A 26,052-nucleotide genomic window follows, 5' to 3' on the forward strand; every position below is an offset into this window, starting at 1 on the left:
CAGTTCTCCTGGCCATCGCATCATCTTTTTGTGACTCATACCATTTTCTTGGGCCTTTCAGTCCACTGCCACTCCAGGCAGGAGCTGTCATCTTCTCTGACTTCTCTTCTCTCTCTGAGGCCTCCCATTCAGAGGTCAGAGGACATGAACTAGGGCACATCAGTCCAGCCAGTCAAAGGGCACTTACTGCTAAAGATGTTTGCAGTAGCATCACTCGCTTGGCGTTAACTCAAGACGGAAGAAGCCAGTGATCACGGAGGCAGCAGCGCACACAGCGACTGAGGATTAATACCGTGGACCTCCATCATGCAGCTGATACTTACACGGGAATGGGTTTCCCTTTCTGGTGTTCCTGATTCCTGAGAATGAAATTTGGCCAGCGCCCAACCACATGCAAGGTCTAAAGTCTCTATCCAGGAAGGACACTGAAAGCAGAGCTCTGACCCTGGGATGGGCGCATTCCACGCTACATCAGTCATCAAGCGCATACCGTGGCTTTAAGCTGTTTGGGGGGACCCAGCAGCCACAAACAGCAGAGGCAGCGCACCCTGGAAAGCGGGCGAGGCGCTCACAGTGGCTGGCCGCTCTCCTCGGATCTTTCAGCCTTTGGCACCGTCTCAGAACCTCTTTGAACAACTCCTTCAGTCGCTTCTTTGCCATCCTGCGGCAGCTGTTTGCAGGTAACTAAAGCCAGACGGGACAGCTTTACTACTAGGAAAGGATTCCCACCAGAGGCCTTGGGCCCCCCTGTCAGCCTTCACGTCCTCACCTTTCTCTGTCCTCCTCGGGCACTCACCTAAACTGCAGCTATGCTCTTCCTGGGACTCCGGCACCACAGCCAGCCGGCAGACCCTCTTACAACGGTCATCTACACCAGACGTCACTATTCTGTTGATGATCAAGTAGCATTGGCAGCAAGAGGGAAGAGGGAAAAGAGTTAGGAAAGGAGACAGTGAAAGTCACTGAGACTGAAAGGTTAAGAGAGAAGGTTCGGTTGCTATTCCAGAAGCCGGTTAGTAAGGATGACATATTCAGAATGAGATAATAGAATATGGGCCTGAGAAAGTCAAAGAAGGCTAGCCTGACTCTGCCACCATGGGGCTGAGTGATGGCCCCTTAGTAGTCAAGGACTCAAGGATGCATTCCTTACTAATTTCTTAGTCTCACCCCTTCCACCCCCCACCCCCATCAGCCTCTGAAACCCCAGCAGGGCATTTCTGATGCACCAGGGTTATTTCTATTGACAGCCTCTAGGGTGTCATCCACAGTACGGAACCAAAGAAACCCCTCTCTATGTCATGGACCATCCACTGTGTGCTTTGGATATCATGAACAAGGCATGGAGGAGACTGTCCTGAGCATTTCCTCCTGCCGTGGAGGGCTCTGCTTTGCTCCCACCATGCAGGTGGAGTGGAGTTTCCTGGGAGAATCCAGAATCTTCTTCTTATTATTTTTTAACAGAAACTCAAACAAATTTTGATAACATGTATACCTGGAAGAGACCCAGGAAAACTGAGTAGCTTACCAAAATGGCTGAAACCCTCACCTTAAGTACCATCTTCAGCTAAAGACAAAAGAGGACATGTGGGTAGTGGTTTGGGACCTCAGAGGGGAGGAAGGCAATTCACACAGAGATGGCAAAGCAAATTTTTAGTAAATAAATGTTTGCTGGGCCCTGCATAGACAGCGGGGGGGGGGGGGGGCGGGGGGTGCAGAGTGTACTCTGATCTCTAAGTTTCCCCAAGCACACCTAGCGCACGGAGAATCCAGAACTTTAGAAATGCCCTATACCTGTTTAATGGAAGAAAGACCAGCCCGTGGAACCAAATCCCCAACAGAGGGCTTGGGAGTTCACAGCTGGAAGGCCTCCAGTGAGGATGAGGACTGATGACAGCTCTACAAGGTCTTTTCCCAGGTGACGCCTCACAAATTTGGATGGTGATTGATTCATTCAAGGAAACTCCTGACTCACAGGAACCCTCAAAAGAAGAGTCTTTTTCTACTCATGTTCTGTTATATAATTTTAAAAACTGGGCGGGAGCTGGGGGGGGGGGAGAGATGTTTACTTTTTTGTGTGTCTACTTAGATGTCCAAAATCTGAACTTAATGACACTAATCACAATTTTTTTCTCCCTCGTGGGATAAGAAAGAGGGAGGGTATAGATAACCCAGATTTTTATCAATGTATCTTTAGGAGAAACATGAAGGGTATCATTAAAACATTCCATCTAGTTTGTTCAGTATTGCCAACAAGTAAAATACTGCTTAATGCAGCCAAGGGAAGACGAATCATTTGCCAAAGTTACTGGCATTCCCAGGCAGTGATTCTGGTGACAACAGAATCAAAATGGATGTCTGTCATTTAACTTCACACACGTTTCCCCGTGGGGAAACCTACTGACATTACTTCTCTGCTAACCAGCAAAAGAGGCTGTTAAAACTACGTCATCTCTGGCGGTTTCTTTAATGTGCTTCAGCAAACTCTTTAAAAGCAGCAGTGATTCCCATGCAGATCTCCTTGCACATGTAATGGCAAAAAGTACCTGCAGTCATTTTGTGGATTAAGCCTGTGGTCTTCCTGTAAACTGGACATGGCCGCCAAGGCAGGGGACGCAGAGTACGTCTGAATCTTGCGGCTGTGACTGATGACTTCCTCTGCATCCTCCTTCGGCCCAGCCCTGCCAATGCTGAGCCGCTTCCATGTCTGCTGATCTATCTCTGTCACTGGTCCGAAGTGCACGAACTTTTGCCTAGGGCTGGAAGCTTTCTTATAAGCCCTTGCCTTGCGGCTGGCAAAGTCATCACGGAGGGCAGTTTCTGCTTTAATTTCTGGTGAAGGCTCAGGGGCACACGTGTGCTCCACATCTCCATCCCTAGTCAGAACCGGAAATAAGTTCCAAAGGTTTCTAAGGTGAGTAAAATCAATGAAGAGTTTTGAAAAACTACTGGATGTATGAAATATACTTCAATGTCTAAAGCAGGATTGCTTTTCCATTAATCAATCAAATGAAGAAACGATCATTGTCTTGCCTAGGTAAATAGCACTTTAGGTTTTCTGTAGCTTTCTTAACATCATAAATGATGGCATAAGAAAACCTTGGGTACAATGAAATAATTAAAATTATTTAAAAGTCAAGTTTAAATTCCTTACACGTAAATAAGCCTATTAAAATAAGCATTCACAATAAATCAGTTGAATTAAAGAGGATGTTTCCTGTCCTTGTGGCTTGTAATTTTTAGTATTAACAAGTTTCAGCATGCAGAATATGCTCTGTGTTTTGAGGCATTTTTTCTGGCCATGAAAATAAAAAATGATAGAAGGATAAGTGATTCCTTCGAAGTTAAATGATACCACTGTTAGGAGAAATCCAGGGGAAAACATGACACACCTCTTCTTTCCTGACACTTTCAGCCTCTCCCACGTCTCCCGGTCGGCTTCTGTTATATTGGCGACCGCGACAAAGCTCGGAGCCTCGCGGTGAGGGCCAAGCCTGCCCTGAATTCTGCGCTGCGCCAGGTCATCCTTGTGAAGATCCGGCACCTGCCTGAGCCCCTCTTCCGCAGGTTCACTCTCCTGAGCCCGCACAATACAGGTCACCCTCGACTTCACCTCTTCCGTTTGGCCTTGGTTTCTGTCAATTTGATCCAGGCCCCCACGTTATTGGAAAAATCAGGTTCCAGGAAGGGAAGCAGACAAACAGAATGTCAAGCATGGAAATTCAGAGGCTGAAGACAGAATGGAATGATGGAAGCACCTCTCCCTTTCTCAAAAATATGGAATCAATTGCAGCCTTGATTACTTTTGTCTATGCTACCCTTTTGACACTGTAAAGAGACAGAGTTTTTCCACCAGATGACAGACTCTAGTTTAGTTTAGGAAGAGAAGCCAGGGCTCGCTGAAAGACTATTAAGAATGGTAATGAGATTTCAGTTTGACAGTAATGATGCCCAATTCCCACACTATTCAAGTTACTGTAATGAATTCAAGTTTTCTGATTGAATCCCTGAGCCTTCTTGGAACGTCTTTTTCTGCAGCAGTAAAGTGTTAGTAATGAGCTCTGCATGATCCAAATTCTAGAATTAGTTTGGAGATAGTTGGAACGTTGTTCACATATTGAACACCTCAACCATAAACCTTCATACTGCCAGAAAGTATGATTAAGTCAATGCTGAATAGAAACTTGCAATGTTCAAACTCAGTCTCTGCCTCCTGATAGCATTAATTAGGTTTGGCTAACGTAAACTTGAAGAACAGAGAGGGCATCCTCTTTACCTGGCTCCACAGAGGCAATACCCATTTGTTTCTTGTGTCAATAACTGTTCACCTTTATTCATGCTAAATCTGATATTTTCAATTGTTTTCCTAAGAAGTGAACTTTAGATGCCTAATGTTGACAATATCATAATTTAAACCAAAGTTGTGGCATCTATGTGCATAAACATTATATCACATTAAAAGTCAGTTTCTAACTAAATATGTTTCTTGAGATAGAAAATTTCAGAAATATACATAAATAGGGCTATTCATTTTTTTTCAAAATAAATCTTCCAAGCCAGAAAACCATTCTCTTGTTACCTGGATGACTTGGTGTATTTACAGAGCCTAAGCAAATAGGAAGGCGACAGAATTTTCTATTTGCTTTTAGTTTGGGGAAGGGGATCAAGGAGGGCATAGCACAGAGCCGCTAGGGAGCCCTCTTTTTTTCATCAGTTCTTTGAAGCTCTCTAGAGAGATCATGGGCTGTGTCCCCAAACACAGAGTCAGGTGACAACAGACAAATGGGGCTGGAAATATCAGGAATTAAAATTGCATGCAGGAGAAAGGAAAAAAGGGAGGTACAAAAGCTACTCCTTTTCCTAACTCAAGTTGCTGATCCGCATCAATATGCCTTGATGCTACTCAGTTATCCAGAAGTCTTTGTTTCACTGGCAACAACTGATCCCTCCCACAAGGCCCTATGAGAACGGTTTGTTACAAGGCATGCCAACAAGGACTGCAAAGACCAAGAGCCTCCCGAAGCTAGAATGTGTCCTATAAAAAAATGGGCCGGGTCTTCTATGCTCAAATCCCTGTTCTGTGTCCAGAGATCTTTCATGTGTTTTGTATCTGGTGCTTCCTAAATCAAACAATAGAAAACACTAACTGCTTCACTGATCTCAATGACGCTGCCCAAAGAACCACTTTAATTGTGTAAAACACAGTTTAGATATTTATATTCTTAGTTCAATGGATTACAAACCTCTTAAGTGATAGGCAAAAATATGGCAATTAAATAATAAAGATGCGATCTCTGATTTTGATGTAAGGAAAAATACAAGAATGATGAACTCTGTACACTGAAACTCAGCAGGCTGATGGCTTGAATGAATTCGTATCCCTCTTAGGATAAAAATCGCTGGCCGAATTCCATTTCATTAAGCTTTCCTTTCCCTAATTAAGAAGATGGGAGAAAAGTTGGGAGAAGGAAACTCACTTAAAAATGATTTCTATGACAGAACACATAGAAGTGTGTTATATTATATACTTGAGGACTTTTTAATGAGAAGTCTCCATCGTCAGATGTCTAGGTGATCGTGTTGGTGTGAGGGAAGAAACAGCAAGCCTCGTTTTCCCCCCATATCTCAAAGGTGCTAAGAAGATAGAAGGGCTCATAGCTGAGGAATAACTATGATCTCTGCCTGTTATGGATGGACTGGAGCAACCTTGAGAGGTGACTGTTCCCTGATCAGCAATAGCACATGTCTATTTATGCCAATAAAGCCCGTCTCTGACACCAGCACCCATACGTGGTGATATGCCCACATATAGCACATCTGCACACTTGAGCTCCATATTTATTTGGTGAATTCAGCCCTATCTTAGACAGGACCATTCCACTCCCTGCCATCTGAACTTCGGAGAGACTGGATATCTGGGGTTCCACTTTAAAACAAACCACCATTACTGATTATATGTAATTAGGGCAGGAAACAGAGGAATGGGGAGCTTTCATACAAATCACCTTTGCCGAACTATATTCTCTCTCTCCTTCATAGACACACACACACAGAGCACACCTTTTATGTTCTAGACTTTTCTTTTCTGAGATTCCCTTGGAGGGTTGCTTGCTGCCATCTGATTTCTCTGCCTCTTTTTTTCGGTAAGGCCCATAGAGGAGTTGATTCAGTGGCACCATTGGCTTGGTCTGGTTCATCCTAGCTCTCCTGGCGGCAAAGTCATCTTTCTCAAGATCAGGCAGTCGACGTGCAACCTCATCTTCTGATTCTGAATCTCTGCTGTGTTGGTGGATCAGGAAAGGATTTTCTTTGCGAAGGATAATATCTCGAACAGCTTCTTTCTCATCACTTAATTGCTTTTGACTGATAAAGCAAAATTAAATGGAACTCCACATGGGATCAGACCAAAACAGTTTTTAAATCCCCATCTCCAGGCAGCCAACTGTCTTGTTAGTGAAAGGTCTTCTCAATATCATTAGTCCAGATGACATCTGTTTACTATTTTAGCCCAGAGTTGCAGCAGGGTTAGGGTGGGTTTCAAAACCTGGAATTTAGTCAGCTACTAGCAATACTAAAAAATTCATTTAACTTGCAGTGCCCCATCAGCGTCAGAAAGGCAGGATCCTAAATGGCTCTGAAAGTGGCAATCCAAATTCTTTTCATGAAGTTGGGAAAAGTAAGAAGCATTTTGTTATTATTTTTTCTCTGGCACATTAATAATGTACCCAATAGGTACTCAGTTTATTTTGACTGACAGGGCAAAAATCTGAGCTACCAAGAAACTGATCTGGAGGAATGCTAATGAGTGCAGCTATGTGACAGCACACCTGGGATGTGTCCCAGACTGCAAAGTGTAAGGATGGTCTTTCTGCAGAGCTGAGCTAACCTGAAACATCTGGAATAGTTTATGACCATGGACAGGATGGACTCAGGCACAAAAGCTTATCGTGCCCTGCACCCTCCCACCAGCAACCTTTTCTTCGGTCTTTTACCCCCATGACTCTCCACCGCCCAGCTCTTCTGCTTTGTCATATGCTAGCTGTCAAGTAAATCCTATTAAGACATTTCGCCAAAATGTTTACTTAGGGCTATTTTCATTTTCAAGGAAATCTTGAAGGCACCAAACTTTAAATTCTTTAGAATTTAAAGAGAAATGCAGTTTAATGGTGGAATCTTAGGACTTTTTATGCTTTGTTTTTTGTTCTTGTTGGGGTTGGGTAGGGTGGGAATACAGTCAATGGCGCCTTTCTGATATTCAAACAAACTCCTCCCCCCTACTCATAAGATCAGCCTTGCTTCTAAGTCATAATAAAAGATTAAAACTTTATAAATATAATTTATTATCTTCTCAGTTCATAGAGATGGTGAGTAGATAAAGCACCTTGACTTCTAAAGAAAGCTCACCTGCTTTGTATCCGATTTCTGAAGGAGGATTAAGGGTAAATTCTTCATGGTCATGGGACAGGTTGTCTCAGAAATGAAGACAGGAGGAATTAGCCTGGCTGAGCTAATACAAGCAAGGAAACGCTGTCTACTCTGGCTGACCAGGTGGCCTGCTGTCTGTTGCTTACCCTGTACTGCTGCAGAGGAGGCCTGTCAGCCTAACAGAACAGCAGGCCCTCACTCCTGACTTTTGGAAAAATCAAACCATCATTAGTCATGTCCAGAAAACTCCTTCTCCTGCTGACCACTATTCTCAATAAAAGTTTAAATCGTGGAATTTAGAGGTGGTGGGTGGTGCTCTGATCTCTGAATAAAGTTATTTCTTAAAATATAAAATTCTGCCCTTTGAGTTGCACTCCGGCTCTTGGTCTCCTGCTTGGCCACTCCTGGACCATGCTCACTCTCCTCCCTGCATCCTTAGCCAACAAGTCTGGCAAGAACCAACTGGTATTGGTTGACTGTGGCCATAAAGGATGGTCAGTGGGAAATGATAGGCCATTGAATTAATCTCTTCAAAAACGCATTATTTAAAAAGCACATTGATGATGACAAAGAAGGTGGTTAACTATTATTGAGCGCCCACAACGTGCCAGAATTCCTTCTAGTGTTAATTTGTTTAACCTTAATACTAGCCTTGCAATGGTAGTGTGATTAGCATCCCCATTTTATAGAGTGGAAACTGAGATTAGGTGAAGAAATTTGCCCAAGCTCAAAGTGCCACTGCTGAAGTTAAAATTCAAACCCAGGGAGTCTGGCTCCGGAGGTCCTGTTCCTAATCACTGCACTATTCATTAAACAAAGGACACGGCCAGGAACAGTTTTGAAAGCAGAACATCATACAGAAAATAAGGCATTATCATTACTAAGGAAGTAGGAGAAAGAGAAGTATTTTGGTTACTAAATAAAGGGATCACATGAGCTGTGCTTAGAATGAAGTCGTGATTTGCACTGCTGGGTACAGACAGCAATGTTCAGCCAGGATTAATGACAGTAGAATGCTAACTAATCATACCTTACAGTGCTTGCACAGCACTTTACAGTTTACAGAGCCCTTTCAAACGCATTATCTCATCTCAGCTGATCCGACTCCAATTCCAGTAAAGGAGCAGATCCTGAGCTTGAAGCTTTCAAGTCCCAAAGCAACACTCCTTTCATTTTTTGACCAGGGTCCTGGGTTTCAATTTTCCCCAACTCAGGCAGAATACTATGGAATAAAACGTATGCATTTATGCAAATAGCCATGCCAATTTGTGATGCCAATTTGAGAAGGGAGAATCTCGTGCATTATGCATCATGTGAGTCCAGCCTGGCTACAAACTCCCCAGGGTGTTTCTTTTCAGGCTAAATGCCCAGTGTAGCGGGACTCATTTCAAGTGATCTCAATTTAGATATGTAGACTTAAAAAAAGGGGGTGAAGAAAGCTTTCCATATCATTGGCCTCTTAAAGCCACTCCCTGCCCACTTGAAAAAACGATCACAGTGACATTCTGCTAATTGCTTGGATCCTGTAAATTCAGAGCTTCCAGCAGACTCAGAGAGAGCAAAAATTTAATGACATAAATTCTGGGCCGGCACTGTTGGCTATGAAGTAATAAATAATGTGTATAAGGCAGATATGTAGGACTATGTTCGCAGGTGTCTAGTTAGCAGAATATTTAAATGACTTTTTATAACGAGCCCTTCTTTTCTGAAGGTCAGTCTATTGCAAATCTTCAGTATATTCTACTTTGTTTTTCAATAATTATAATACCTCTGAAGAGCTGGTATATTCCAGATACGTTAACTTTTATGACAACCCTGCAAGATCAGTATTATCGTGTCCACTGAGGTTTCCAGTTCCAGTCATCTGAATGTAGGTAAAGTAAGTAAATTTAAGTGGCAGACCCTGGCTGTCTGGCTTGATATTCATGGGGCGGTTTGGCACTTTTATTTTGTCTGAGTCATTCACAGATGAGTTAGTTGCCTTGGGAAGTAGGGATTGCTCGACGGACCCAGATCACTGCTTTACTAAGAAGGAATACACGGGCTTCCCTGATGGTCCAGTGGTTAAGAATTCGCCTTCCAATGCAGGGGACACGGGTTCGATCCCTGGTCGGGGAACTAAGATCCCATATGCCGCGGGGCAACTAAGCCTGAGCGCCGCAACTACTGAGCCCACGTGCTCTGGAGCCCACGTGCCACAACTAGAGAGAAGCCCGTACACTACAACGGAAGATCCAACTAAGACCTGAAGCAGCCAAAAATAAATAATTTTTTTTTTTAAAGAAGGAATACAGTCTAATGTGAAATGAGAAATGCCAAGCCTTGCCTTCAACCTGGCAACCCTGTCCTAAGACAAGTAAGGCTATCTTTGTAGGAGAGATTGTGGGTCCTAAGCAGGTGAGGGGGAGGAAAAGCTCTTGTCTCAAAGTTTCTAAGGCTTATATATTTCAAAGTGAATGAGATAATGATTTAAACTAAGGAAGAGCTGGCATTTTCTTTCACCCCCTTTTACTTGGCAACACACAAGCAACCAGCTCAGATTGGCAGTCAGTTTGTTCTATTGAAAGAAACTGGGCTCTCCAGAAAAGCCTGTTTGGCCTCCTGGGAATGTCACGGGCAACACCAGGGACCTCCCTGTTCACACAGTGTCCCAATAGGGCAGCTACATCCAGAGTCACAAAGGTTCATGCAAGTTATGTGTCTGCCTGGTCTCTGATCCCCAAGAATCTGTGCAGCAAGAAGCAGTGACACAGGCATCTGGTAAGGAGGGATGGAGAGAATATGTTCCTGGCACTTAGCTGCATCTGCTCTTCCTCTAAAGATTTCTAAAATGTCTATTGTTCCTTGGAGGGTTTCCCCCGCTCTGTAATTAATTACTATGTGCTTGAGAAGATCCACAGACTAGCAGAAAAGACTGAGTGCTGAAACATATGAAAACAATTAGCAAAGAAGTCCAATCACGTGAAACCTATAATTCAGTTCAAAAAAAAAAAGTTTACTTCTCCAATGGGAAACACCAAGTCAGAGAACTCAAATCTCCATGGCATTTTAATTCAGGGGAAGTGAATCTTGATTCTTACTTTATCCTCTTAAACGCAGAGATCTTGGCTTCTTTAGCAGAGTCTCATATTTGGGGGGTAATTAGGCTAACTTAATCATAAACTAAAAGGGAAGGAAAAGTAGTTTATGGACTTCTGACTCCAGTGGCAACTCTAATAAATATCAACCCCACATATTTATTAAGAAAGACCTACTTTCTGTCCCTTGGTGCTAACATACCTCCTAATATATTCTTTGATAGGAAGCTTGGGACTTCTAGGCTTCTAAACTCATGTGAAAATGGACTAACATGCACTTCTGCTCCTTTTTATATATTAAAAATAATTTAAGGAGGTGTTTGAGAATACTTGGGAAACAACAGCCAAAAAAACGCCCAAAAAACCAATCTGGGGCTTCTCTGGTGGCGCAGTGGTTGAGAGTCCGCCTGCCGATGCAGGGGACACGGGTTCGTGCCCCGGTCCGGGAAGATCCCACACGCCACGGAGCGGCTGGGCCCGTGAGCCATGGCCGCAGAGCCTGAGCGTCCGGAGCCTGTGCTCCGCAGCGGAAGAGGCCACAACAGTGAGAGGCCCGCGTACCGCAAACAAACAAACAAACAAACAAACAAACAAAAAAACCCATCTGTAAAAGTACAGCCTTACTCTTGTCTACATGCCTCCTTCCTTGCCTATGCCTCATCCTCTACCCATCTCTCCAAACACAGACTTTCCCAGCTAAAAAAATGGGCCGCAAGAAATATCTGGGGCCTCTTGTTGGGTTCCAAGATGTGGTGGCCAGAATTCATCTGGATTGCAAAGATAGGAGACTGAAGTTACAATGCCTTAAGAGACGTCAGCATATTTAAATGTTTTATATTCTTATTTTCCAGACACCAAGAATCCTTTTCTTCTTCATGATATGCATTTCATTCCAGTTAAGCTACTTTCTGCCACATTAAAAGCAGGATCCCAAATGTGGATAAACTTAGAATGACTGTCAACTCTGCTGTGGGCTGCAAAAAGTAGGTGACAAAGACACAGACAGGCCAGGCTAGTGGCATGGTATGTATAAAATTTTTATGAGAGAGCTAGCAGCTGAAAAATCTATCAACAAATGAATTCTGGGTGTTTGGAGCAGCTGTGTTGTGTTGCTATTGGGAACATTCTCTGGGAATATGCATGATTTTCCTGAACTCCGTCTTAAATGCTAAGTCAGTAGCTCTAAGGTGTGACGTTAACTGACATTTGCAGATATTAACTGACCTGCGAATTTCTGCTTAATAGAGCTAACTTGGATAAAATATGTAAAAATTAAGGCAGATAACAGGAACATGGACAGGAGCAAAAATTACCACAAAAATATACTACTCATCAATTAGAATTACATTTGTAAACTAACCGTGATTCTAGGTTTGTACACAGAATGGGAGCTGTCATAAAAGACTGTACTGTTTTAGCAGAAAATAAACCTCCCAGTTACTGAAGAGGCACAGTATACTCGTGGAATCCCCAGCCTTTGCCTACTCTTTTCTTTTCTCTACGTCATCATGATTCCTGGCTGTGCCGAGTTCTCTTAAAGTATCTGCCCATTTGTCTCCCCTTGCTCTTTTGGATACTCTAAAGATGATATGGAGTTTCCTTAAAAAAATTAAAAACAGAACTATCGTGTGATCCAGCAATCCCACTTCTGGGTATATATCCAAAAGAAATGAAGCCAGGATCTCAAAGCGATCTTAGCACTCCTATCTCATTGCATCACTATTCAAAATAGCCAAGATGTAGAAACAACCTAAATGTCTATCAAGGGATGAATGGATAAGGGTAATGTTGTATATACATACAAAGGAATATTATTTGGCCTTATAAAAGAAGTAAATTCTATAATATGTGACAACATGGATAAATCTTGAGGACATTAAGCTAAGTGAACTAAGCCAGTCACAGAAAGAAAAATACTGCATGATTCCACTTATATGAAGTAGCTAAAGTCGTGAAATACGTAGAATCAAAGAGTGGCATGGTGGCTGCCAGGGGCTGAGGGAGGATGAAATAGGGATTGCTGATCAACAGGCATAAAGTTTCAGTTAAGCAGGATGAATAAATTTTAGAGATTTGGTGTATGATATTGTATCTGTAGTTAACAACACTGTATTGTACAGTTAAAGATTTGTTCAGAGTGTAGATCTCATGCCAAGTGTTCTTACCACAATACAATATTTTTTTAAAAGGAAAAAATAAATGGCAAAGGATATGAGAGAATTTATAGAAGAAGAAACCCAAGTAGCCAATAAACATGGTATAATAGTCAACAGCATTAGTAATCATGGAAAAATCAATTTTTTTAAAATGAGATTTAAAAAATCAAGCAGATTGGCAATTTTTGAAGATAACACGAAAAAAAATACATCATAAAGATGATAGTGTCTTTGGTAAATTTTAGTTAAAGACTTTACAGATGTGATAAAAAATGAAGGTATGTGTGTCAAGGGTATTAAGGTTAAAGATTTTTTATAAATTCATACTCTTATCTGTATCACCTATTACCTATTTCCACTGTGCCCTAGACTTGAAGACAGAAGCAGAAAAAATCTGAAAAACGGTAAGGGGGTATATTTCATTTTTGTATTCTCAGCATCTAGCCTGGTCTTTGATATAAGTAGAAGCTCAAATGATGTTGAAAAAGCATGTGTCTCACAAGGTCTCTGAACCAAAATTTAAAGAATATCTGGATTTATTTCTCTTTTGAAGATTCTATGACATTACCCTTCATTATTTCAGAGACCCAGAGAGTTGCTTGTAACATTAGCACAGTTTTATGTTAGAGTTTTCTAGAAGCACATACATGTTTAGGACAGACAAGCCTGTTTGTGGGATACCACAGACAGAAAGAATTACCTCCTTGATGTTTTATCAGTACAAAGCTACTCTAGGATTAAATCCATATAAGTCAGTACTGGAACTTTCACTGAAGACCTAGACCACAGCAAGAATCACACATCGAGTTGTATGGAGGAATGGAAGACATTCCATTCAATGTGTGTGAGGCAGCTGTGGCACTATGGTCAGAACACCTGATTCTGGCCACCAGGTCAGTGGTAACCAGCTCTGAGACGGTCAAGTAACTTACTTTCACTGATCCTCAGTTTACTCTGCTTGAAAATGGGCATATCACCTACCTTTTAGGATTAAATGGAACATCAAGTGGCAAAGGAATTTCAGTTGTCAAACTGTTATGAATTTCTATTTGTCAAATAAATTTTGGTCTCACTATTATTTGTTAGTATCTTTGTGGCTATTATATGAGAAAAATGAATCAGCTTCCCCGAACACTACACAAAACTGTAGAACTATAGTTTTCTGTGACTTCAATTGCTAAAGGTCTCTATCTCACATGTAATATGAGGCCACCAGGACTGTATACTAGTGCCTTTGTTACAATTAAGAGAAGTAATTACTCCATTCTTTGTTTTTGAATCAACGAGCTTTAGAAAATGAGTCAAATAAACCTAATCTTACTTACTACTCCCTTGGGACAAAGAAAGTAAGTGGATTTTTGTCAGCCAGCCACTCTTTCTAAAGAGAGTGTTCCCCGTTCCAAAGAACTATTTTCTAGTGATGTGTAAAGTAAGATAAGAGCCATTTAGGGGTAGTGTGAAAATTAACAAGCCATAAACAATTGAAAAATAAGATGTTATTGCAAGATAAATCCTGCAGCCCACAAATGACTGACCACACATACTTGACCAGGACAAGGTCTACTCAAGCAGCACAAAGCTCCCTCTTCACCTCCATTTAAAAGAACCAGAAACTCAGCAGAGACAGGCCTGAAGACAAAGACTATTAGCTATTTCTATCTGCTGCAAGTAGGAAATAATGATGCAACGGATAAAGCAGGAAGTGGGAAAACAAGATGGAAACTCCATCACACCAGACAGATTCCAAACCTCCAGGCATGCACAAAGCCAGCCAGGCCTGTCCTTGGCCCGGAAAGCTAACCTGGCAAAGCGCTGTGCTGCTGGCATGACCTTGATTCCAGCTTGCTCTAGCCTTCTGCGCTTTTGGATTTCAGCAGCATCTTCCTCTTCAGACTTGGGAGCTGGTGCCACCGCAGCCCCCTCTGGAGGAGGCTGCGCCTTCCCACTGCCGGTGGGTAATTCTAACCCACCACCAGGAGGCTTCCCACCAGGGTCCATTCGGCGGACGGGGTCCTCTTCACAAGGAGACCCCACTTCACTTCCCTCTTCCTCTATTGTTTCAGGATAGCTAGTGAGTTGGACAACATAATTGACCAAACTAACAGACTAGGCTGGGGAGCAGATCCCATGTCATCTCCTGGTCATTCTGATATTACTTCCACTTAAAAAAAAATCATAGCATGCAATATGATCCTGGTAATGTGAAAAAAATTAAATGCAGCCATTTTTAAATTAATACAATGCATCATAATCTCGACATTGATTAAGAGCTATTTCAAAATTGATATTGAAAGGCAAAAACCTTTTGTTCTAGAAAGGTAAAATTCATGTTTTGTTCAATAATTAAAACTTTTAATGTTTATTCAATCGGAAATCATAGATAATAAAGGTGGACTACAAGGAATAACCATGCAATGATATGGGTGGTTTTGCTGAAAGGGATTAGACAAGACTGTTTAAGTTTCTTTTATTGGACTCTACGGTTCTTGAAGGCAGGGACTCTATCTTAGCTACCACTGGGTCCCCAAAGCCTAAAAGATAGTACCTAGCATGTAGTAGAAGCTCACTAGATGCATACTTGCTGAATAAATGAATGAATAAATACAAAAACATAATCAGAGGTTAGGGGAAAGACTGCTTGTTTGTCTCAAGAGATGAGAAGTCCAATGTTTCTTCCATTTCATTATGACTGTTTCTACATGTGACTCAAGCATGTTCATGCATCCCTTCAATAACGCTTGAGCTCATATCTAGATAAACTTACATCTAGATAAAAGGTCTTACTGCACCTGATCTAACAGGAGTGGGAGTCAGTCTCCACAGAAGGCCATGGATGACAGATGTTCTCAATGTCCTGTCGATAGAGCTAGTTTCAAAAATCTGCTCGTTAAAATCTGCTCATTAGACCAGTATTGGTTGAATACCTACTGTGTGCCAGGCACACCTAGAACAGGTGCCTTCACGAAGCTTATATTCTATCATGACAATCCCTCTCTGAAGATCTGTCCTGCCCACCTCCATCTGTAATCTGACACCAAAGTTCTAAAATGGCTCTTTGAGCTCATTCTTGTCCTGGGGCCATAATTCCTGTACCACAAGCCAGGATGGGAGCAGCGCAGTCCAGGTCTTACCTGAAGGGCCTCTCCCCACCCAGGGGGGAGGTGGCAGTACTCCAGCTCTTCCGATATTCCTCTCGCTCTGCTTTCTTCTTTCTCAGAGGTGCGGGGACGTAGGCTGTCTGGTTGCTTTTGTTGGGGAGGTACTGGTTAAAAGGCACTGCTGATTTTGGCTCACCGTGGGATGTCCGCCTCGCAGACATGTCATCCTTCTTCACATCCGGCAGCTTCCGATGGGGCAAGTCGGATTCAGAGTCGCTTCCTCTCCCTGGGAAGAGAGGATGGGTGCTGAGAAAGTGTGCTGGGCTAGCAATAAAGTTCCCAATGGCAAGTATGCAGTATGGGGGATGTGGTTACATCTGTGGGTTCCCGGGATTACTTCCTTAAATTATTCACTTAACAAATCTAAAGTATCAGTCGAAATTAATCCACTCTGGGAAAAGCTCTCCATTCTAATCAGGAAAAAAAAAGTCAAATTAAAAAAGAAGAAGAAGAAAGCTTAGCTGTATCTGAGAGTTACAATTAACAACACATTTGCAATAGAACTATACGCCTGCTCAGATCCTTCAACTCTCAGAAGAAGAAACATAAATTTACCAATGGAGTTTTTACTCAGCACCTGTTGTTGCATGTCTTACACTGCGCTAGATATTCTGACAAATAAGAATTATGAAGGATTTATAATCCTTTGTCTTTGAGGTACCTTTAACCAACTCATGAAACACCTGGAGAATATCAGTTATAATCAACGAGCACAGACATATAAGAACTATAGGAATTCAGAAAAATGATCAGTATGGATTATACCAAAGGTTTGCCTTCCAGGAAACAGCTTGAGTTATAATAAGTGCGTATTCCTCTACCTCGGAGCCCTTCCTGGTACCCATAGCTGGAGGCAATCTTTGTTTCCTATGAACACTATGGCCCGAAGGTCTATTTCTCTTCTGATGCATTATGCCTTCTACCTTGTATTTTGAAAATAAGGGCTTTATATCCTTCACACTGTACTTATCACAGTGTCTTTGGGCACAGTGGGTATCCTCAAATGATCAGATGAATCAATGAATTAGTTTGGCTTAAACAGTGTTTTACACAACACAGAGGAATTCAATGTTACCAACATCAGTCTTTTGTTGGTCAATAGCCCCCATAATTATATTGTATCCTTGTTTCCTGAGTCTCATCTCACCAGATTTCTAAGATCCATTAGAGTGAAATTGTCATGAAAACACACACTACTGTGACAGGCAGCCACCATCTGAATGCTGGTTGAAAACTCTTAATCACTGAGAGCATTATGAAAAGGTTCTTCAACTCCACTGATAGCAGATAGAAATTGACCTCCTTACCCGTGTGAAAAGAACCTTAAACTAAGAGTCGAGCGATGTGGCAGCCTAGCAGAGTGGGTAGTGCAGGGGGGTTAAGTCAGATCCACTTCATTTTGAGCTCTGACACTCATTAGTTTTGTCATTTGTCACTTCACCACTCCAAACCTCAGTTTCCCAATCTATAAAGTGAGGATAATAATATCACCTACTTCATAGTGCTGCTGGGAGGATCAGATACATGTAAAACTCTTGGGTACAGTACTTGGCCCCGAGTAAGTGCTTAACAAACACTGACTACTCTTTATGCCATAATAGTTCTGGATCTGCCACTGATGACCTGTGGGCTCCTAGGCTTGCCTCTAACACACTTGCCTGTCCTTTTTCTGTAAAAATAGGAATGAAATGAATTGCCCTGGAGATAAAATGATTTAATGGCTTTTAAAAAATGGTGAAAGTTAAAGCATTGACCATAAACAAGCTGTTCATTGCTGCAGATGAAATATTCAATTTATGAATTATTCATGCCACTTGCTTTCAGCCTCCCTTCTGAAGTTTTGACCATTTCATTACTTGTTGGTTTTTGATTCATAACTTAACTCCCTTCTCACCCTGTCTTTTATCAAGTCTATCTGTCTCAGTGTCATAATAAAATATTTAGAGCCCCCTGTGAATGCTTTATAACAAACACTAATACTACCTTAACTTGCTAAGCACTTGGATTTGTTTCCCTATTTGATATTATCCCCATTTTACAGTGGTAGAAACAGAGGCCCAGAGAGACCCAAAGAGCCCTTTCTCCATGGCTGGTAAGTAACAGCTCCAGACTCCAGTTTCTGTTCTCCAGATTCCAGCCCAAGAAAGACCCCTAGTTGCTAGAAGGGAGAGAAGCATAGCCCTGGGGAAAGGAAGGATCAGACTTTGCTAAAAGGATGTTGTCATCATGATGTGCACTGTTGCAGTTTCCTAACTTTGGGCACAAGTAGAGGATAAACAGCTCCTTCCTCTGCAACACACTTCTCTTGGAAAAATGTCCTTTGCCTAAAGCATCCTGACTGGGGGAAGAACTGTATTTTGCTGAATAAATGAATGAAAGAAAATGATTCTTCAATCAACTATGAAGGCTTAGTATGGATTAGAGTTGTCTCGGTCCCCCCCCCCCCCACATCCCGTTCTAAAATCCTGTAATCTATGAAACTTATTTTGGTACAATATCTAAAAACGTATTGTCCATAATATACTGAGAGAGAGTCTCAAAATAGGTTGTTTAACACATAAACAGATAACCTTTTTTTTTTTTTTCCCCAATTAGCCTTTGATGAATGTCTTCAACAGGCACTTCAAGAAAAGTTAATTTGCAAATGCCCTGAGGCAGAGTGGCTCAGCTGAAAGAAGCGTAACGTTTTGGACCTAGAGACCAGGGTCTAATTTCAGCTCCATCATCTACTAGCTGTGTGACTGGGAAATTGAAGCCCTCTGTACCTCAGTGTCCTCACTGGAAATAAGGAGGTGATAATACAGCTCTCCTAGGTTGTCGTGATGATTACAAGAGATGTAAAGCACCCAGATAGTGGCTGGTGAGGTATACTTTCCATAAGTGTTAGAACCCCTCTTATCTCAGGCCAAGACTTCAAAAGATCTTTTTTTTTTTTTTTTTTTTTGTGGTACACGGACCTCTCACTGCTGTGGCCTCTCCCGCTGCGGAGCACAGGCTCCGGATGCGCAGGCTCAGCGGCCATGGCTCACGGGCCCAGCCGCTCCGCAGCATGTGGGATCCTCCTGGACCGGGGCACGAACCCGCGTCCCCTGCATCGGCAGGCGGACTCTCAACCACTGCGCCACCAGGGAAGCCCAAAAAGATCTTGACTTGACTTCACCCTGAAAACATGAAAATGTACTAGGGTGGCATCTCCATCTATGCCCAACATTGCACGTGATGAGGCGGACATACTTTTATCAAAGTCTGATCCTTCCTTTACGCCTGGGCTACGTTTCTCTCCCTTCCAGCAACTAGGGGTCTATTTTTTTTTTTTTTTTTTTTTTTTTTTTTTTTTTTTTTTGCGGCACGCGGGCCTCTCACTGTTGTGGCCTCTCCCGTTGCGGAGCAACAGGCTCCGGACGCGCAGGCTCAGCGGCCATGGCTCACGGGCGCAGCCGCTCCGCGGCATGTGGGATCTTCCCGGACCGGGTCACGAATCCGTGTCCCCTGCATCGGCAGGCGGACTCTCAACCACTACGCCACCAGGGAAGCCCGGGTCTATCTTTTTTTATGTATCTTTACCATACACACCGCCAACCCATTGCTTTTTCATCTCCTCTAACACTCTAATTTCTCTCATTCCTTATTTCTCTCCCTTAACTCGTCTTTTCTATAAAAGATAAGAATATTTATTTAACAATATGCATTGTGTTTATAAAATATGTTCTTAATTTTAAAAGCACCTGAGTGGAAGGTTTTGTATTTCCTGTTCAGGGAAGCTTATTAGTGGCCTCAGAAGGCATGCCAGTGAGGGTGAGGGAGGAGCTGGGCACTTATTTAGCAAGCCAGATTGGCTGAATTGACCCTGGAGATCCACAGCCTCCTTACCAGGTGGCTCTCGTGTCCAACCCATGGAATCGTGGCACCTCTTACGAGTGTGGCTCTTGGTCATCCCTACTGAATGGGTCAGTGGACCTCAGTAATAATAAAATGAAAACTCTCTCTATTGAGCCAATATGTTGTTGGAGAATTTCATGGTAAGACTTTCCCTAATTGACTGTGAGTCCTAGGAAATAAGTTTTCAAGAATTAAAATGTTCTTCTAAATTTGGAAGTGTTTATTAGGACCAGCAATCTTCTTGATTATCATCACTTAAAAAATATACCATAAGCTCTAATGAAATACAACATCTATTTGGATAAAATTATACCACATTTTTTTAAGGCAGATAAAAAGTGTTGTTTTTCTTTAAAACCTCATTAGGTCTTGATTAGTTTACAAGAACATAAGCCTGAAGGTAACAGGCTGATTGGTGAAAGCTGTGTGTTAAGATGCTGTTTCATGGATGGTGTTTTGTGAAGCTCAATTTCATGTTTTTCTTTACATGGGAAAAACTTTTATGAAAAGACTCTGGCTTATCAATCTTAACTGCTGCAAACGAAATTGTGCCTCAGCACAGATTAGTACAATATTAGTAATTACCATCTCAAATCCCTTCAAGATGTGGCTCAGTATAAACTCTGGACCCCTCGAAGCTGGTGACAGAATAAATAAAGGATCTGCATTACCAGTTATTAAAAACTAGGATGAGACAATAATAATTTTTTAAAACAATCAAAATAATATGGATGAAATAGTTTGGTTAAAATACGTTTCACAAAAGTAAATCTCCCTTTCAGTTATGTTAAAGGTCAATTAGATCATGCAGTTGGTATTGTAACTTCTAATACTGTGGGTGGGACTTAAGATGTCATGTAAATTTTTAGAAGTGTTTTTCAAGCAGTTCACAATGCACCATGGAATTCTTTAGGAGTCACATACGATGTGGCCCTGAGGCTAATCTAGTTGTTGGAAAGTTTAAGTACTAAACAAAAGCGTTAGTTCAGTCATGCTAGAATTTGAAAAATCTATTAGGCAAACAGAAAGAAGTGTGGGTAAATTAAGCTTTAGGGTATAAGTTTTGGACTCACGTTTCTTGAGGCTAACATTGTTACACTACTTACAGCGACTTAGGGCACTTAAAAACAATGTTAGGGGACTTTCCTGGTGGAGCAGTGGTTAAGAATCGCCTGCCAATGCAGGGGACACAGGTTCGAGCCCTGGCCCGGGAAGATCCCACATGCCGTGGAGCAACTAAGCCCACGTGCCACAACTACTGAGCCCGTGTGACACAACTACTGAAGCCCATGCACCTAGAGCCCGTGCTCCGCAACAAGAGAAGCCACAACGAGAAGCCCGCTCGCCGCAACTAGAGAAAGCCTGCACACAGCAACGAAGACCCAACGCAGCCTAAATAAATAAATAAATAAAAATTACTTAAAAAAAAAAAAGACAATGTTAGGATGATTACTTAACCTCTCTAAGATTCATCTGTAAAATATGACTAAGGAATGTTTCGCAGAGGACTAAGTCAGATACTGAGTATCTTGTAATATGTGCTGAGGGTTAAATGAGATACCAGGGGTCGAGTAATGAACTCAGGACCTGGGCATGTTAAATACCCAAGTATTTTGGTAACATAGAATTTTATAGCTGAAAGGGATCTTTTAGCTATAAAAGATAATTTTCATCTCAGACAGAAGACTTAAAGTCTCTAGAAACATTAGCTTCAGTCAAGCAATACATGAAAAAGAAATAGACACAAATAAAAAAAATTCCCCACCAGGCTAAGTGTCTTTCTGCAAGTTTATACATGCAGAGCCAATCTATCTTGCCTTCCTAAAAGCACAAAGGTGCAAGATAAGTAAGGTAAACAGCTCTTGGAAAATATGTGTTCAATTTACATCAGGTTGCATGACCATACATTTTTGTAAAGAAAAATGATCATTCCTTTCAGGTGACATAAAATGCATGGGATTTAAATCAAACCCAGCCTCAGAAGAAACAGGCAGTCTGGGCTGTGTTCTATACATTAATGGCCACCGGCATCGCTCTAGTCAATGGTCAGGTATCAAAAGCATTGCCCAAACTGTGCCAATTACGGTTTCACAATCCCAAGCTTCAGAGCTTTCCTAAGTGTGTGCAGTGTGTTTCCAGTTTGCTGGAAGTTGATCTACTTTCACTTACACAGTGTGGTACTCACTCAAACATTTCCCTTCCTCGTACCTGGAGCATATAAACCTTCGGCACACTTTATGAGCTAATGGTCTGCACAGCGTCTTGGTTTACTGAGACCCAGGGAGGAATGATGTAACACATTTTCCAACAGATGATACGCTCATTGAGGCAGTGTTCAAACCAGCTGCTGGCAAAGCCAACCAAAATTCTAAGGACCACGAAAAACAACATTAAGAGATTTTTTTCCCTACCAGTTTAGAGTTACCAGATTCCAGCAAGGTGGATATGGAGTCTACCTTTCTAGGGCCAATCTCTCGGCCGGTGACAAGGCGGCCCTTGTTAATGTTTGATTCTAAGATGTGCAGTTTATTAAGGCTCCAACCTACCATCACTGCTTCCCCTGAGGACTACATCTGGCGAAGGTGTCTGCCGGGAACGGGAGCCAAAGGAATCCAGGCTATCGAAGGAATCATCTCTGCCGTGTCGAGGGGGAGAGAGGGAGTCACTGCGCTCAGAGTCCCAGCAGTCGATGTAGCCACTGTCTCGAATACTACGTTTAGGGCTCTCAACGTCATCAGTCTCCTGTTCAAGAAGAAAAAGAAAGGATTACAGACATCACAGCAACAGACACAGAGGCTACAAATATCAGGAAAATCAATCTCCAATGGTCTCCAAAAAATCCTGCATATAGAATCAATCTGGAAAGGCTACGGCAACCAGTTATCAAATTGATTATAATCTACACAACACTTCATGAAGCCTTCCCTGCTGCAACTTTTTCAATCCGAAAATCACACATATTAAAAAAAAAAAAAAAATCCCCAAGCACCTCGTACTCCACAATGTTGGAAAAAAAAAAGTCCAAGGAACTGAGAATAAAAGATCATCAAGTTTGGATTCACAAGAATATAATGACAGATAAAAACAAAAATGAGAAACTAAAACCTTAACCTTGACCCATCTTTCAGGATCCATAACTGCATGTCTGTTCTGGGACCCAGCCCCTGGTTTAGCTGCACAACTGCTTCTGTTTATGCTGTCTGGCTAATGCACACAGCATTTGTTTTTGCAGCAGAATCAGTTCCGTAAAATCCTGGAGCAGCATGTTTCCATCTTCTGCTACCTTGAAGGGAAATTCCTGCTCTGAAAGGGAGCTGTCTTTCTGGGGCAAAAAATTAAAAAAAAAAAAAAAAAAGCAGGGAAAAATATGTGAAATGATTTTCCTGATGCCTCGGAAGAATCCAGGCATGCTCTCGCGCTCGGCCAGCTCTTGGCACTGGGGGAGCTGAAAGCACTTGTGGCTGACCCACATGTTCAGAGCAGTGAGAACAATGGCTGTCTTTGACAGCCTGTGATTATAAATTCTTTCCAGCGCAAGCAGCACATACTAAAACACTGAAACTCCAGCAGAAGAAAGGTCAGTCAAAGCCATCCTCACCCTCGAATTATAATAAAAGCCTTGTTCCCGCCAGTGTCTTAGCATTAATTACAAGAGTCCAAGCTGACGAAAACAGAAATAACTCCGGTCACTCAAAGATAAACCTCAATTTAATCTCTCCCAGACTGTTGCTTAAAATCAGGGCTGTGAAGGACATCCGCAAAGACTGGAAGGTCCCACTGAAGATTTCCTGGGATTCTCAGGCAGGTCCCCTCCCCATTCCCCATAGAAAAGAAAAAAAAAAAAAATTCTCCGTGGTAGCAATTTTGGAAACTGTCTACACTGACTAATATGCTCGCCGGAGCCAAAGCCTTTTAGGAAGTGCCTTTGCCAGCTGCTTCTATCAATTATAACCAGATCCTCTGACACACTCCCCAGCAGGGGGCCCTTTGGGGGGACAGAGCAGCTGTAATTCACAAGGCACGCACAGTGGTCTTGCATCAGGAGAAGGAGTAGGAAAAAGGGGAAGGGCAGGGTTGAGGGGGGTACCCTGCTGCAGCCACACCGAGGACCCGATTAGTGCCCCTGAAGAACAGGTTGTCAAACAGCCTGGGGGACTACAGATGACATGACCCTCCTGAGGAAGGCAGAAATTCCAGTTATGGAAATTAAGGTATTTTAGTTTACTCGTAGGTCAAAATTAACCAGGACTTGTACAAAAGCCAGGCCTGACTAGCAGGAAAAAGAATTCATGACTAACTGAAAAGTATACATCTAAATTGGATATGGTTTTGCATTTAATTTCTTTGGAAATGCAAGTAATTATCTTGGATTATTTATCCACTGAGAAGAGGCTAAATGGCTAATGTTATTGAACACTTACTATGTGTCTGGGGCTATGCTTGATGCTTTCTCTATGCTCTGTTCTTTAATCCTCACAACCTGCTCCCCAATGATGGGGTTACCATTGTCCCTATTTTATAGAGGAGAAAAGAATCAGAGAGGTTGAGTAAATTGACTCAGGTCACACAGTAATCAGCAAAGCTGTGATTCTAACACAAGACTCTGTCTTCAACTACCAAACAGTAAAACCTGGCATTTGATGAACTTTGGTATAGTTACAGCTGTCAACAACAGCATCACCTCTCCCAGCGGCTGGACACTTACTGCCTGCTTACTCAGTGGATGACACTAACCTGGATAATGTCCCTTTGCTAAACACTGTTTATGCCTAGATCACCAACCTATACGTGCTGCAAAAGAGAGACAGTTTAGAGCAGGTTAAAAGCATGGTCTTGGAAGCTCAGCTGACAGTTTAAATCCTGGCTCCACCCTTTGTCAGCTGTCTGACCTTGGGCAAGTTATTTTACCTTGCCCAATTTCAATTTTCTCATCTGTAAAATAGAGCTAATAATATTTATCTCATAGTATTGCTGGGAAGGTTAAATGTATTACTATATGGAAAGCATTCAGAAAAACACCTGACGCATAAGTGCTCGAAAAATGTTAGCTGTGTTATAATCACTCCTATGTATTCATCTGGCAGGTAAATGTCAATATATAAATCATAGAAAATTTATAAATGCAGTTAAGGACATAATCTTATATACACACGGATACTCTTCTATCTCCTTCTCCATTTATATCCCATAACTAGATGCCTTGGGCCCAATTTCCCATCAGGGAGGGCAGACACTCAGGAAGTCGAGCCACTGGTAACATCTAGAAATGACACAATTTTACAAGCTGCTTGGCACAGAATTACAAACCTGGATTTTCAAGAAAATAATATCAGGCAAGTTTCCCCCAACACCCAAATGTCTCCCCCACCCTATCCTACAGACCACAGGAGAACAGAAAGGAAAAAGAGAAAGTTGACATGCTTCTTGGAGCTCCAGCTGCTTTCTTGCAGCCAGTTATGGGAAAGAAAAACAAAAAGGCCGTTCTGTTCATGATTTTGTAGAAAGCCAAGAATTAAACCTTGGGTCAAGTGAGAGCTGGAAGCTGAACGGCAGGGTCAGTTTGACAAGTGAAAACCAGGCCACCTGTGGCCATCCTTGGCCAAGCTGGTCCCTTAGAAACCTCAGGGTGAAGCAAGAGGCTGGCTCTTTAGCCAGAAATAAAGATTTGGACATCCGCGGGATGAACAATTTTATTGGATTCCATCAAGTCACCCAGAGGCAAGCTTTGGGAGCGGGGTTAGAAGATATAAACCAACACAAAGGCTAGCACAGTCTAAGTGCTCTGTACTCGGGGTCTCTTACGTCGTCTACGCTTTCCATCTAGATGCCCAGTAGTGGCACCCTGTCTTCTACAGAGAGCACTCCAGGGAAAGGGGATAAGACTCAAATCTGTCCATTGTGCTAATTGCTGGTTGTTCTAGTAAAAGTGTGTTAATGAATGGGGTGTGAATTACTAGCTCCCACAATATTTTTGGATTATTTTACTCATCTGTCCTCTTCTTATCCTCCTTTGTCAGAGATAATGAGAACCAGCTACAGTTGGTGACTGACTTCTGGTATCTGAGAAACTCCAGATGCCTCTCTTTTACCACTCACCATTTTCTGCTTCCTTTGTGATTTATAAGGTGGCTAAATCCTATTCTGCAGTGTGTTAGGTTCTACTTTTCCAGCCTGATGAGCCATCTCTACCCACCATACTCTCGTCGGTGAAGCAATTCATTCCACAGATACTGACTGAACATTGTCTATGTGCCAAGCACTGTCTTCAGTGCTGGGGACACAATGTTATGCAAATTCGATAAATTCCCTGTCCTCATGGGCCTTATGCTCTAGCAGGGAAGGCAAAAAACAAACAGAAAA

The 26,052-nt window shown here is 42.3% G+C and overlaps 1 protein-coding gene across 16 annotated transcripts in view; it reads right to left on the minus strand.

The window, feature by feature from the left end:
* Nucleotides 1-26,052, minus strand: part of LIMCH1 (LIM and calponin homology domains 1) — a 339,718-nt gene that overhangs the window by 71,167 nt on the left and 242,499 nt on the right. For 11 of the 16 annotated variants that reach the window (XM_060012645.1, XM_060012642.1, XM_060012643.1 and 8 more), the window contains 2 exons: nucleotides 22,239-22,434; nucleotides 15,787-16,039 (listed from right to left, as the gene is read on the minus strand). In XM_060012645.1, coding sequence (XP_059868628.1) covers nucleotides 15,787-16,039; nucleotides 22,239-22,434 — 449 coding nt within the window. Of the gene's footprint in view, nucleotides 1-15,786; nucleotides 16,040-22,238; nucleotides 22,435-22,803; nucleotides 23,378-26,052 lie in introns of those variants that run through there. The other 5 variants (XM_060012651.1, XM_060012648.1, XM_060012649.1 and 2 more) reach the window with 1 other exon arrangement.

Source organism: Delphinus delphis, chromosome 5 (genome assembly GCF_949987515.2).
Source record: "Delphinus delphis chromosome 5, mDelDel1.2, whole genome shotgun sequence".
NCBI lineage: Eukaryota > Metazoa > Chordata > Mammalia > Artiodactyla > Delphinidae > Delphinus > Delphinus delphis.